The following is a 15722-nucleotide window of genomic DNA, read 5'->3' on the forward strand; positions in this document are numbered from 1 at the left end:
ATTCTCACGACGTTTCGGCCAAGCCTGGTGGTGTTCATTCAGACGCTGTCTTTCTGACAGACCTGTTCTTCACCTGAGGACGGCTGCTTGCTATGTGGCTGAAACGTCGTGAAAAATTATTTTATTATGTTTTATTTTTTTTATTTAATTATTTCCATTCTACGTGACTTTACCGAAAGAACCAAGAAGATGAATCCCTGCAGTCACGAAAGCTTTAAATCGAAATTTAGTAGGGTTCTTTGCAAAAATCTATAACCATAAATGACAGTTGGATGCAATATTCACTGAGACTGTATTCACATACTGATTGCATTTTATTGGACTGAATAAAAACACGAATCTAAGGTTTTTAAATTTCAGGTCGTACCAATTTCTTCTCTGGCCCATGGACTAATCGTGTCTGGCCTATGGACCAATGTTCCACTCTCGTAAAGTCTGGGATTTGAACTCACAACTTTTCGAGTCTTAGTCAAGAACTTTACCACAGTGCCACATGGTTACAAAACATTGGGCATCGTGAGAGTGAAGGGTAGAAGGATGAAAAAAATTACATTGGGAATATCAATCTCAGTCCAAACATATTTTTTATATGGAACATCAGAGCTAATGTTGCCATGGCCATCAATCTTTCATTTCTCATTGTAGTATCATCAGTCAACAGTACAATAACGGCATGACTTTGATAATCGACCAATCAGCAACAACTCTAATATCTACAATGTTCAAAATACCACCCCTGGCCATGTGCTCATTCAATCAGGGAGCAATGTCTCAGGAATGTCAGAAACTTTTATTTGAGTCATCCATTCTTCTGTGGGCGTCTCAAGATGCTCCGGGTAACCGTTGAAGTGAACCGCTTTGTGTTGAACATAGATCAGGATTGTGGCAGCAGAGCCATGCTCACCGGGCAGGAGGTGACATCCTGTCTCCAGGATCTTCTGCCATCCCAGTTTTCTCGGAATCGAATGCAGCTTCTCAGTATCCCATCCCAGCCACAGTAGGGGTCTCGTGCCCGCAGACACGCGCTGATCCCCGTGGCATTGCAGAAGGGATGCAGGGGAATGCGGTGGAATGGGAGAGAGGGAGGAATGGAGTGAGAGAGGAAGAGACAGATAGCGGGAGAGACAAGATACAAGGATGGCTTTAATTGCGGCAAGATGTTATGGATGCTCCCACAGTAGTGTTACGTTGAGCAAACTGGACTTACGATCCAGAGTTCGCCAGTTCGATTCGATTTCCTGGCGTGGCACTTGAAACACGTAAATGGGGCCGGACACCATCACACTGCGGGGGGGGGGGTATATACCTCGACATGTGCAGGTGTGCGTGTGCGTGTGTGGGCGTGCGTGCGTGGGCGTGCGTGCGTGGGCGTGCGTGGGCGTGCATGCGTGCGTGTGCGTGCGTGGGCGTGCGTGCGTGGGCGTGCGTGCGTGCGTGGGCGTGCGTGCGTGGGCGTGCGTGCGTGGGCGTGCGTGGGCGTGCATGCGTGCGTGGGCGTGCATGCGTGCGTGGGCGTGCGTGCGTGGGCGTGCATGCATGCGTGGGCGTGCATGCGTGCGTGGGCGTGCATGCGTGCGTGGGCGTGCATGCGTGCGTGGGCGTGCATGCGTGCGTGGGCGTGCATGCGTGCGTGGGCGTGCATGCGTGCGTGGGCGTGCATGCGTGCGTGGGCGTGCATGCGTGCGTGGGCGTGCATGCGTGCGTGGGCGTGCATGCGTGCGTGGGCGTGCATGCGTGCGTGGGCGTGCGTGGGCGTGCGTGCGTGGGCGTGCGTGCGTGCGTGGGCGTGCGTGCGTGGGCGTGCGTGCGTGGGCGTGCGTGGGCGTGCATGCGTGCGTGGGCGTGCATGCGTGCGTGGGCGTGCGTGCGTGGGCGTGCATGCGTGCGTGGGCGTGCATGCGTGCGTGGGCGTGCATGCGTGCGTGGGCGTGCATGCGTGCGTGGGCGTGCATGCGTGCGTGGGCGTGCATGCGTGCGTGGGCGTGCATGCGTGCGTGGGCGTGCATGCGTGCGTGGGCGTGCATGCGTGCGTGGGCGTGCATGCGTGCGTGGGCGTGCATCCGCACCTCTCTGTGCCGTGCGTGGAGCATCTCTCGAGTGGCAGGCGCAGAACGCCGCCGTCCACGCCCACAAACAGAGCCTCGCCCCCTGGGTCCACGCGCAGCGCTCTGATTGGCTGCTGCTGGACGGCTGGGAGGAGCTCCATCTCGTCGATGACGCATCCAGTGGCGGCTGCCACCTTCTGAACCGTGCCACGCTCTGCCAACCGGAGGACAACAACGATCTCAGTCTCGATCAGTCGACACGTATGCGCCACTTCGTAGGTTTTTCGCGGTACAAGCCGACGTGTTTTCGGGTTGTCCCGTGTGTAGTTGGGCGTGATGTCTGACGTTTCGCTCCGTGTGCCGCGAGCTTCTTCAGGGACTGAATTGGGGTCTCATCTGAAGAAGCTCATTCACTCAAATAACTCCCAACAGGGAATTGTACGTCATCACTTTTGCTCCATTAGTTGAGTGATATAACAATGCCAGCTTTATGATTTTACATATGTGTATCTAACACACACTGGCAGGTATATTTATATACACACTGTTTAAAATAGGTGATTAGCAGAAAGACCCTAAATACGAATGCTGAATACTTTAATAGTGAATCTTGGAGTTCAGGTGTGTCCCCTAGGCAAAATAACGAATGAATGGTGAGGCGTGAGACTGAACAACATTGCCCCTGATGACTGACCTCCTGACCTTCATCTTTAAAGCCTGAACGTACGCCACCTCTGGTAGAAACTATCCCACACAATCAGACACATGCCCCTCATTATCAGAGGCCCCTCCCATCTCACCTGTGGCCAGGTAGAGGATGTGTTGGACGGCCGTTCGGCCGGACGAGGAGGCCTGCGCTGCCGCCATGCTGTGAGCGGCCACGTGGGAGAGGCGCACCCCGGGCTGGGCGACGACGGGACGCCCCCCGAGCGGAGCGACGGCCTCCGACATGAGCAGCAGACGCTGAGCGTCGGCCAGGCTGCGCTCCGTCAGGTTCACGTTGGGGCCCTCGGACACTCGGCCACACTGGGGGCAGAGAGAAACGTCGGAAGTTCAGACGCTGCTGCCGGCGGTGTAATGGTTGGCACACTGGACTTGCAATCCGGAGGTTGTCGATTCAGTTCATTCTCCCGGCATGGCAGTTGCAACAATGGTGCAAGTTTCTTAAATCCATCATCTCTGTCCACCCAGAAATGTGAATAATTACACCACAGTGTGGTGGGATAAAGTGAGGGCATTCCCACCACTTCCAAGACGTTTGGGCAGCATGGAAAAGTAGGCCCTCCAGAGGGCCTGTCTAGAACTCCCTCTAATGGAGGCCATTCTGCCAGCAATGGCGTTCAGAAAGCAGTTTTGGGAGTGCACCTTTACCATGACGTGTTATTAGTAACGAGGGTGGAAAGGTACCGAGCCATCATTAGCATCATTCAGAAGAGGGGCATTATGACGCACACATTCATCAGTTCAAAATGTGTTTTTTTTTTAATTGTGTCCACGATACACACGTACAATTGTACGTGTGTGAAGCTCAATTATTTTTGCTTTATATATGTATGTAATTAGTTCCAATTTTATGCCTTTGGTACATAAGGTTGTTGTAAATATCTCTGCATGCTCAAGCAAGTTTTGGGTAGTGCTCATATCCACTTTCATGTGGCAATGCATTCGAATTTTATTGTTTCCCAGCCACAGCACTGTAGTGAGCAGCGTTACATAGTTGGCAAAGTGAAATATATGAAACGTCACTAAAATTGACTGCACTGCGTACTTTACGATTCACAACGCCTTCATGAGCGCACATCTCGCGGACATAAAACGCTTACAACAAAATCCTGCGGCACAAACGGCCGTTAAATATTACAATGTTCGTGCGCTCCTACAGAGAGCGAGGCCTATAAAACAATATTCGCTGATGGTATTATGATGCTATTTTCTCGATGTTTTACTGCCACTATTTCAAAAAAGGGTGTTGCGGTGCGGATGGGAAAGTAAATTTCAGTGAAAGAAGGAATTGTACAAGAGGTGTTTAGTGTCTTATTAAACGATATGAACTGCTGAAAGCCAGCGGCCTGTGGTTGGCCTCATCACAGAGCTTGCTATAAGTTCATGTCAGGCTTTGCTTTGAAGCCTGTCAGAAATGAGAGGTTGTTGCTTCTCTGTTGCTTATCTTCCTCTGGCTGTCCAAACTCTACAGATCCTTCCCCCACATTTATTTCCAGGCCCAATACTCTCTCTCTCTTTTTCTCTGTCTGTCTGTGAAGCGTCTTCATATGCAGCACAGGACTACTATATATCATCTCAACTTTCTGTCCCATACTTTTCTCCTCTTTCCCAGCTAACAAAACAAAACACCCATCTTCTTCAAACGTTCTCTAAGCAGGTTTCCCACTATTTGGACAAGCCTCTGGGCATGCAGTCAAATATCGATGCTTTATAAATAAATAAAAATTGCATTATACTACACTGTACTGCACAACAAAAGCCAGCAGTCTAAATGGGTACACCGCAGTCGATTGGAATGTGGTGGAGTAACGTGTGGATACTCCCATCTCTTTCTAAAGGTCTAGATGGGCTTTCTAGAGCTCCCTCTAGTGAAGACCCTTCTGCTAGCAGTGGCATGAGAAAGCAATTTCAGGGCTGCGCATTTAACTTTCACACAACAGATCCCACTGCACAGGTGACATTTGCCCTGTAGAGAGACTGGCCATCATCGGAATGTTGCATTTCCACCACTGGCTCAAGGCCTGAAAGCAGATATGAGTGCTGTCCCGTGCTCATGTGAGTGAGAAAACACTTTGATTTGACTTGCGAGCCACAATCTGCTGAAACGCAATAATATTATTTTCCATTTTAACCATTGTGTACGTGTGTAGGGGAGAGGCACCTGAAAGTTGGGGTTGGGGTTGGGATGGACCATCCAAGCTGCACGTGGACCCTCCTGGTACTTGAAGGGTCCGTTGAAGGCCTCCGCGATGCTGCTGATGTTGTACGCGCACACCGCCGATGCCTGCGGACCACTCCTGCAGAGAGCGCAACAGCCCGGACGTAAAGCGCCAAACGTGAATTCAGTGTTCATTCCCAGCCAGGGCTCCGTTACAGCCAGGTGTGGTCGGGATGGTGGACACACTTGGCATGCCTACTTCAGTCTGCAAGCGACCCAGAAAAATATTCGGTGAGAAACTAAGTCCCGCTCTATTTTAAAGAGTGCCCAAAGCACAGAGGGATGTGTGCTCAAAATTAGAGACGTAAAGAGGCGTGTGCTGATCAGGCAAAAAAGACAAATTAGTCGTGACGCTGGGCTGTTAATTAAAGCCTTAGGCACAGCACATCTACAATGGTACTACTTTGTGTGATGCCAAAGTGTATCCGTGCTCAAACAAGTAGTGGGACCACCTTCATGTCTGTTGAGGGCCCAGAGCCAACTCTGTAAATTCCACCTTCCCGTCGTGGGTTGAAAAATGAATGCCACTTTTGTGCTACGCTAACTGTGGGAATTGCGGAATGTCCCCACATTGCGATTGAGATTATAAAACTCTGATTATCACCTTCATGTTACGGTTTAGCGTTAGCCAAACCGCAATGCCATCCAGCCAAATTTTCCATACCACTGCCCCACATTATAACCAAAAAAGACAAAGATCCCCTGTATAACCTTAACAGACTTTTGGGGCAAGTGTTGTTAGCGAGCACCCATGAAGGCCGGAAAGGCCAGCACCACGCCCGGCCGCCTTTGTCTCCCTAGTGGTGATGTTTATACGCACCAGGTACTCACTTGAGGCTGAGTCGACCTAGGGGAGGCCCAGGACCGTTTTAAATAATCGTCACTGGTCTTGGTGGCCGTGAGCGGGTATCGAACCCGGGTCATCGGGTTCGTGGCGCAGCGCGATAAACGCTACAAGACCACGTTACATCCACACACACTTTCCATCGCGCCCGACACTGCATGTGCTCACCCGCTGGTGGAAAACAGCCCATAGAGAAGCCCGGCCTCGGGCAGGTAGACGGCGCTCCGCAGCTCCGGGTACTCGGGCGCCGCGTTGCCTCTCCTCGAACCCGAACTTCCGGATCCGGCGGCGGCTCCGGCTCCCCCGGCTCCAGAAGAGGCCGTTCCAGACGACGACCCCGAGCAGTCGAGACGGGCCTTCATGTAGGTCGTCCACGTGTCCTCCAGCAGGAAGCGGCCGCCCAGGTCGTTGGCGCAGACGCGGGCGACGCGCGACACGACGCGCCGCCCGCACTCCTGCTCGACGGCGAGCTCGCGGAACGCCACGTACACAAAGCCACCCGCCTCCCACGCCAGCACGAAGTTCGGCTCTGCAAGGAAAGCAAAGGCCGCTTGTACTTTTTTTTTTTCTCCGGGTCCTCCGGTTTTTCCCTCCACGTTTGGAGTCAACGTGCTTTTTCGAGTATTTGGATGCTACGTATTTCCACGCGACGATAGGCCACTTCGCTGAGCGATCATTTGTGGCCAGTTCACTTCTGAAAAAGAGCTGTGTAGCTCGGTGGGCCTTACCCGTATCGAATGAGACATACTTTAGCTTTAACCTCTTATGTACGTAGCCAACCGTGCCAATCGGAGAAGAAAAGGCTCCGTCTGCCCTGCCCGTCCGCAGTGCTCGACGATTTGAGGCCCGAGGCATTCCGCGAACTGAGCAGATGCTTAGGAACCCAAGCAGATCCTATTAAACATAACGAGCTAATTTACATCTTTATTTTTTATTATATCACTACATCTCTGTCTCTCTCATTTAACTCTTCTGTCATCTGAAGAGAATTTTATCAATTGAATGGGGGAGGAGCTCAAATATTTGCTTTGCTCAGGCCCCCAATGTGCATTGGATTTTGTAATCGGAGTTCAGTGATCTCAGGCTTTACTGACGACGAATCAATCTATTACTATGCAGTTTGGTAATCCTCAAATATTACTTTTAAATGACTGAACATTCACCCTTTGCTTTAAGATTCGGCGAGGTCCATATCTTGATAAAACGACCAAACTAGAGGGAGGGGGGCGGTCGGGGAGGGGGGGTACAGAGGTGGGGCGCTGGGGGTAGAGGGGTCGGATGGTGGGGGGGCATGGGGGCAGAGGGGGTTGGGGGAGGTGGTGGTACCGTTGAGCCAGCGAGAGTTGTACTGCGCGGTGCGCAGGGTAGGCTGCCCGCCGAGGCTCCGGTAGAGCGCCGGGTCGCGGCCGGCAAAGTCGACGGCGGTGGCGGCGTAGAGCTCCCCGCGCGCCGTGAGCAGCGTGGCGCTGCTCTGCCGCGGGTCGTACGGACAGCGAGCCACGCCGTTGATCGTGTCCAGCACGCGGTTCATGTTGCCCAGCTGTGCGGGGGCAGGGGGCACACGAGGGTCCGCGTCAAGCCGTGGGTAATTCCCGCTCGATTGGGCGTCGGGGCGGCGCTCCCCTCTTGTATTGCAGCCCTTGAGCCGGTGATGCAAATTCCACATTCCCGTGGTGGGTGAGATTCTATCCACAGGAGAACCCCTGTTGACTTCCCCGCAAAGCGGTAATTGTTTTTATCGACCCCGGAAGGATGATGGGCCGAGTCAACCCCCAACCAGGATGTGAACTCGCAACCTTCCGATTGCGAACCGATCGCTCGACTGCAGAGGCAACTCGCCAGCAACATTTTTACGTAAAAAAAATTATCTCAGAAAATATCCACTCAGTAGTTTGCTTCCTTTTTTGCTTGCAAATTACATGTTATACAAAACAATGGCTATTAAATTCACACCCTGTTATTCCTGTGTTTCAATATCAGTTACATCCTTGATGCTATGGGCTGTTGGGGCCCTTACATTCAAATAAAATCAGGCCCTATTCAAACGTTGGCAGAATCACGCAGTCGTTGCAGCCAAATCCGTGGCATTGTCTTGTGAATTGGTCAGTTTTGTGCCAATATTTGTGGAAATTGCCTCTCCCCAGTGCACTGTATAACGAGCTCCCCGTCTCTGGCTGGGTAGGATTCAGCCACAAATCTTCACTTGTGTGCCCAAACCACACAGCCTGAATCCCAGCTATTTGAGATCCAAATTTCAATTGACCGAGCAGCTCTACGTCCCTGTAGGCTTAGTGTGGCTCTGGCAGCTTACGGCTGCGAGTTGTCCGTGCGCCTTCATGTCGTGTGGCCGTTTGCGCTCCCCTGCGCGACAAATCCGGCGGCCTGAGTTCTATTCCCGCTCTAGGTCGACTCAGCCTCAAATGAGTACCTGCTGCGGTGTGTAAACATCGCCACTCGGGAAACAAAGGCGGCCGGGCGTGGTGGTCGCTACCCACTCCATCATCTGCTGTGCTTGCCTTCATAAGTTGCTCGCAAACAGCACTTGCTCCAACAGTCTGTTAAGGCTACGTGGGGGAATCTTTGTCTTTTTTGTATCTTTGTGTAGCAATGCAAAGCGTTGGCGCAGTAGCGTCTGCACCACCTGCGCCCGTGGTCCTGCAGGAATGCGTGAGCATGAGCAGCACTTTCCTCTCGTCCGCGGAAGCCCCATCGGGGGGGGGGGGGGGGGAGTTGGGGGGGGGACCTTCATCTTTTTTGCTGCGGAGACTCCGACCCACCGTGCGTTCGGTGCAGATGGGCGAGAAGGCGTTGGTGCCACAGCTGAAGAGCCTGCTTGCCCTCACCAGCAGCACCCGCACGTAGTTGTGGCACTCCTCCTGTCCCAGCCATTCAACCGCACACCGACGCTCACGGACCGCGCGACGTATCGGGCAGCTTGGGCTGCGGAGTCGTTTGCGAGTTCGCACGTCGAAATTCGTTCGCGCCGCACGTAGCCAACCAGTGCTCATCGCAGGGGGGATGGACAATGAACTCAACACAAAAAGATTTCCAGGCTCCATTGTGTTTCAACGCAGCCCCCCCCCCCCCATAATCAGCCGTCATCGACACTGCTGGACGAAGGCATCCTCATCTCTCGCAATCCTGCGGTGTAACAATCCACCGAGCACCGGCTGATTCCATTGCTCCATCTCCGCGGTGGACGATCCTCCCTCTCATGGTCACGTTCCGTTCCATAGATGCCGTTGCAGCATTATTCTTGACCATCAGTCATCGTCCTTTCCAGCAGCATGCCCAACGCAACCCTTACTTTCTGACAGTTTGAATGTTGTAATTAACCTGTGTATGTTCTATAACCCATGTGATCCTCTTTCATCGCCTTGAGACATTAGTGAAAGGCGCCTAACAAATAAATATCGATTATCATCATACCTTAGGAATACGTGAGGGATTTGTTTTTGGCATTGGCATCATGTAATGAAACGGAGACTCCTATTGAAACTCACATTCACGGAGGAGTTTCACAGCAGTGCACGTGAGAGATGGTCTGCAGAAGCAGACATCACAGAACCATTGCTGAGATCCTTACAGGTAATCTATCATCCACACTAAATGGCAAGCACTTTTCCACCTGCATTTCGAGAGTGTGATTATCATCACTAATTGTCAGATATGGAATTGAGCCAAATTAAGAGCAAGTACAAATGTCATCAGTTTTTGTTTTGTTGTGTGTGCTGCCAATGCTGACTGGGTGAAGATCACCGTCTCATTTCACGTGAGAACCCGGTTTCAATCACAGATGGCTGCCAGGATAAAAATCCAGGAATCAACTTTGTGAAAGCGAATAGAGGTTGCTTTTTGAAAACAGTGGATGCTTCTTTGGCTTTTTTTACGTTTACAAACAATAACATTATTTTAACCATAAAAACCTCACGAATTCTCCAATTGATTTCCAGAAGGAATGGCCCTGCACAACTGCCAATTCGTTTTCAATAAGTGCCGGTTACGGAAACTACTTTCAGAATTTGCAACCAATGTCAGAAGTCTCAAAAAAATCCAACAACGTTTGCTTCCAACGTGCTGGATGATAGGCGTGCACCAAAATGCCGTGCTTAAATAGTGCACGGCACATACATTTCTTCCCAGCAAATTAAAATCCAAAAATCGAAAACACACTTCCTGATCAATTTGTATAGCCAAAATGCGTGCTTATATAAGCGCAACCCTTCGCAGTGCCTTCCTTTCACGTTCGCTTAGCGTGGAAATTGAAAGAGAGAGAAAAAAAACCTGTTCATGTGCAATATCACAAAGTCACAGTGTCTAAATTAGGCTGCGACACTTGCAGGCCGCTGTGATTAATTAGGGTGGCACAGCAGGCTCACATCTGACACATTCACCTCCTGAAAACCCCAATCACAGTCCTGCTCCTTGTGATTAATTAACGTACAGTAAGCTCAACAAAATGTTCTGTGGATGGCATTATAAATGCCACCTCGAAGACGAGTGCAGCTGATTTAGGGGGCTAAGTCGCATGTCGATCCTGGTTATGAGCCACCTGAGCACGAACATGTTATTCTGTACAGCGAGTGTAATTGCCTAGATCAAGGTTACAACAAAATGCAACAAAAAGACAAGCAGATCTACGTCTCTCTGCTCAAATAAGCAATGGGTGGCTTTTTTTTGGTGGTTCTGAGGCGGTATTCAAAATGCAACATACCCATGACAAGGCCCAATCTCTCTTCAGGAAGACCACTATTGACTTCCCACAAAATGATATTCAATCTACCGATTACAGAAAGATAATTGACTTATTTTGCCCTCAAACCTGGATCTCAAATCATGACGTTCTAATTGTCAGGCCTGATTCACGCAGCATTTAAGATGAACTTTGAGTGAATCTCCCGCGCTTTGTGTGACATAAACCACGTTCACGTTTCTACAAGTTTGGGCCTAGTTTACATCTATGCTAGGCCCAAATTCTCTATTCAGGCAAAACCAAACACTGTACAAAACCTTCCTCAAAATCATATAACAACATTTTATCAATAATCATCATCAGCCATGGTAAATCCACTGCTGGATGAAGCCCTACTCCCAAACCGATGCCAATTATAACAACTCTCGCGATTTTTTTCATTAACTTCACTTGCAAAAAAATGGTGTTTTAAGGCCCCTAACAAAACTTTAAATGACCTCTAAATATGACATCAAAACCAACCTAAAAAATGCGAATCGCTCGCCTCGTGCCCTTTATATTGTTGCCTTGCGTCGCGATACAGCCGTGGAAATGCCATCCCATTCTTCTGGTCATGTCTCGGTCACTTCCAGCTTGCTAAATGTCGCCAATGACGTGCGAATTAAAAAAAAAACGTTGTTGAGCTTCTCCCGCTTGGCATCACCCCGGCCCTGCTTGGCTGCCACTTCACGTAGCGATTTTTTTTGCAAAAGTTCACTCTTGGCAGCTTCGCGGAACATTCACATTCCACGCCCTGACGTCACTTCATTGAGGCTGGAGGAGCCCATTTGATTTAACGATGCGCACTGAGAGGTATTGTATGAGGCCAGCGGAAGTCAAGTGCTTCTCAACTACGACGATATTTCTCAAGGTGGGTGGCCTGGATTTCCGCAGTGGTCGTCCGATCGTAGAATTTCCATCATCGACTCTAAACTAAAATTAAAAAAATATTTTACCAGGTAAGGCCCACTGATCTACATATACAACTCGTTTTCAGAAGCCACCTGGCCACAATTGATAGCCCAATTAAGTGGCTTATCATAACGTGGAAATTTACTGCAACCAAATACTCTAAACGCATGTTTCTAAATGTGGAGGGGGAAAAAGCGGAGGACCCGGGGAAAAATCCACATGACCACGTGGAGAGGCACGTGCAAACTTCCAATACACGGGCGTCAGGGTTGGGATCGAACCCATGACCTCCTGTATACCTGGTGAAGTAGATAACATCTCGCCACCGCGAATCAAGGCTGCCAGCTGTGGTGAGCACGGCCATAATGCTCGTTTGAGCAGGGAGACAATTTGATACCACTTCATTTTATTCGAGGGGGAAGAAAAAAACTGCAGGCAGTGCAAGAAATCCCCCCCTGGTGGGGATTAGGCCGACGCTTTTCACGCCAGCCCAGACATCTCGGAAGAAGTGGGAGCACCAAATACGTTCAATAACGTGGATGGACACATTTGTGAAAAGCTGAGGCATGAACGAACGTACGAGGTGTTCCTGGAGCTGTGATTGAGAGCTCACCTCTGACTTGCCCTTGCTGAAGCATGAACCTTTGGTGGTATCTGTGCAGCTCCATTCAGTAGCCTGTGAAATGGATAAGTAGAAGCATTATTCTTCTTGGTTCTTTCGGTAAAGTCACGTAGAAGGGAAGTAATAAAATAATAAAAATAAAACATAATAAAATAATTGTTATCAAGCCCAGGATCTCACACGCACGCACGCATACACACACACACTAAAAAACGATTCCATGTATAACCTTGTGAACGGCTGGGGCAAACGCTGTTAGCGAGCACCTATTAAGGGGCAGCGTCACACACAAGGGGGCGGTGTGGTCAAAACTCAGCCCAACTGCATTTGTTTCCAGAGTGTTTACGTTTACACACTACATCAGGTACTCGTTCAAGGCGAAGTGAACGCAGCGGAGACCCAGGACGAGCTTTGATATCACTCGCTGCTGGTCTTAGTCAAGACTGAGAATCGAACTCTAGATTTGCAGTGCGGTGCATGACCCATTGTATCATCACTATTAAGAAAGACTGAGATCCCCCGTATAGCCTTAACATACTGTTTGGGAAAGTGCTTTTAGCGAGCACCTATTAAGGCCAGCACGGCACACGAGGGGGTGGGTAGCCAGCACCATGCCCGGCCGCGTTTGACTCCCGAGTTGCGATGTTTACACACTGCACCAGGTACTCATTTGAGGCTGAGTCGACCTAGGGGAGGCCCACGTTCGGTTCAGATAATCGTCACTGGTGGTGGCCACACAAACACTCACGGCACACACAATGCAGGTGCTCACTGCCAGAAAGTTGACGATTCGACTGAATACCCTTCATTTCCACAATTTGGTGAGATCCCCATTTGGTCCGCTTCACTTTTAAAACGTGCATCTCAAAGTCCAATTCAAACGCTGCATTAAGCTCAATTTGGCAGAGCAAGGCATTATCCACAGCGGTACGAGCAGCAGGGGTCATCAAGTAGCAGTGTCTTCATCCTGCCAAATTTGTTGCTTGTGAAATGGAAAGAGTTTAAAATGTAACTTAAATGACTCAAGACTAAAAGATTCTTCAAATTGCACGAGCATGGGCCATATTTGAGACGGCAATATTGCCAATGCGCTGTAATTATGGGGAAAGTCAGATGTAATGGAAATTTTGGCGTTCGTAAAACGTTACAGGCAGAATGTGGAAAAATCCGTCTGGATAGTACGGTGGCAGAGTGCGCTACTCGCAATCTGGAGGATGCAGAGTTCAAATCCGGGTTAGGGTTGGACTCATCACATCATCCTCTTAAGAAGTGATCAAATGGGTACCACTCTGCGGGGATCTTCAACAGTGGCTGTCTAACGCCTGGACTGGCCCCTGCCATATGAACGTGGAATTTCCACCACTGGCTCAAGGCCATCGACAGAAACGAGCACCATCTCACGCTTGAGGGGAGATGCACTTCGACTTGTGTTGTGATCCACACACGTCATGGAGTTTTTTTTTTACAGCCACGTTACAAATTGTACACTTTCAAATTATCACATTGTCACGAGATAAAATGTACATACGTTGTAAACACAATGTACTGTCAACGTTTTCGTTGAATTCAGTTAAACGGACGTAGACAAGAGAGCATGATGAATGATGATGATGAAGGTGGAGCGGTGATTTGCGCAATGCACTGTGAAGTATGAACCCTGTTACTCATGTTTCATTCCCAGCCATCGCAAACATCCGTGGTGAGTGATATCTGAACTGGTCCTTCGCTGCACTGACCAGCGCAGCGAAGTACGGTCAAAACAACCCCTCCCCGCCCCGCGCGACTGAGAATGCGCGCGGAAGCCTTCACCCAACAGTGGGTTCACAATGGGCTGTATAAACATAAGCAGTTATTCTTTTAAGAATGACGAAAGCATGCGCACACAGATGGACGGATAGATTCATATTGACAGACACAGACCACAAATAACACAGACAGGCGTCAAGCTAATTGCCAAACTGTTAAACGGTGAAGTGCTTTTAACAACAAGAACTAAAAAAAACACCCCACTGATATTAAATCAAGTTGTTCACTGCCATGGCACCGCACCTGTGGACCACGTGGTCACATAAAGAGAAGGTAAAACGCAACCAGCTGAGCCTTGGGTGCTGGGCTGCGTGGATATCGCTGCTCACAAACAACAGAGCCCTTTTAACTCTGGCCAGGATTCGTTGGCGAGTGCGTGGCGGCGTATTGCTTACTGGCATCGCAGCGACATGAAAGGAGCACCTTCATAGCGGCGTCACGCGACGCAGATATGCTGCGCCACCATCCAAGCGGTTATTTATTTATAACACACGGGAATTCTACGGATAAGCAGCATTCTGCTGTTCCCATTTTGTTTTAAGGCCGGGCAAATGTGTATTTAAAAAAGTATATAATAATGCACAAGTGACCTCTGCTGTAATGTGCGAGGCATGTGAGATTTTAAAATGGATTTCGAATAGGGCAATTTTAATTCAATTAAATGAGTTGAAAATGTACTCCAATAAAGTGGAGGCAATTGCGAAGCAAATGCAGTTTTAGCCCTGGCAAGGAACAAGGTTGAATGAACGTACTTCAGCAAAGTGATTTCACAGAGTGCCATGTGAAGCCGTTCTTCAGAAGTCAAAAGTCAACGCGCTCAAGTGAGCATTCGGGCATCGCCCATCTCCTTTCTGTGACATCGAGCGAGCCATGGGCGAACATCCACATTCCCATGGAAGGGGGCAGCCTCTCTCTTGAGTACATCGGACAAACCGGTACGCGATTTTATCTCTCCCAGAGAGAGGATGATGTGCTGAGTTGACACTTGCTGGGATTTCACTTGGCAGCGTTCCGATTGCGAGTCGCGTTCGCTCTGCCACAGGGCGCCCACCTGGTTGAGTGACCTCATAAAGTAAGGAAATACACTCGGTGGACTGTTATTGCGGAGTCATTTACTGCTCCGAGCTCATGCCCGTGGACCACTCACAGCAGGTACGGTGACATACTGTTGATTCCCTTGCTCCATACCAAGGACCTTGCGTGTCGAACGCAACGGCGGGTTTTTTTCGTGCGAGGGTCACATTACAAAGCACCCCCAGCCCCTTAGGACTCCAATAACAAGAGGGAGGGGTGAGGCAAGGGGGGGGGGTCCTAACCCTAACAAGAAGCAGCAAGTGTAGCCCATCTGGCGAAAGAATGCCCTTCGCAGTACACAGGCAAAGGTCTCCCGTATAGCCTGTTGGGGCAAGTGCTGTTCGCGAGTAGCACCTATGCATGTCGGCACGGCCACACTAGGGGGTGGCGTGGTGGTCGCCACCACTCGTGACTATGTTTACACACTGCACCAGGTACTCATTTGAGGCTGAGTCTACCTAGGGGAAGCCCAGAACCGGTTAAAAAAATCGTTACTGCTGTTGTCTGTGAGCGAGATTGGAATTCCGGTCACCCGTTACACGACCGCTCCCCAACAAAGACACGCGCAGATATGCCAATGCACACAGGTGAAAAGTATTCAGACATTCGAAATAAAACGAACACACGTTCCAAAAAAAAGGCCTCGGTTGCATTGTCAGTCATGTGCTCATACGCTTATTTGCTTCACGTCACGTTATTCTTTTCTGCAAGCCAAAGAAGCGGAAGGTTAAAACGCTCCCGTCTTG

The 15722-nt window shown here is 49.9% G+C and overlaps 1 protein-coding gene across 3 annotated transcripts in view; it reads right to left on the reverse strand.

The window, feature by feature from the left end:
* Window positions 1-15722, reverse strand: part of LOC144934600 (semaphorin-5A-like) — a 159066-nt gene that overhangs the window by 36847 nt on the left and 106497 nt on the right. For all 3 annotated transcript variants that reach the window (XM_078860589.1, XM_078860587.1, XM_078860588.1), the window contains 8 exons: window positions 12088-12150; window positions 8608-8706; window positions 7157-7370; window positions 5999-6359; window positions 4930-5065; window positions 2846-3071; window positions 2067-2259; window positions 905-1025 (listed from right to left, as the gene is read on the reverse strand). In XM_078860589.1, the coding sequence (XP_078716715.1) occupies window positions 905-1025; window positions 2067-2259; window positions 2846-3071; window positions 4930-5065; window positions 5999-6359; window positions 7157-7370; window positions 8608-8706; window positions 12088-12150 (1413 nt within the window). The remainder of the gene's footprint in view (window positions 1-904; window positions 1026-2066; window positions 2260-2845; window positions 3072-4929; window positions 5066-5998; window positions 6360-7156; window positions 7371-8607; window positions 8707-12087; window positions 12151-15722) is intronic.

Source organism: Lampetra fluviatilis, chromosome 10 (genome assembly GCF_964198595.1).
Source record: "Lampetra fluviatilis chromosome 10, kcLamFluv1.1, whole genome shotgun sequence".
NCBI lineage: Eukaryota > Metazoa > Chordata > Hyperoartia > Petromyzontiformes > Petromyzontidae > Lampetra > Lampetra fluviatilis.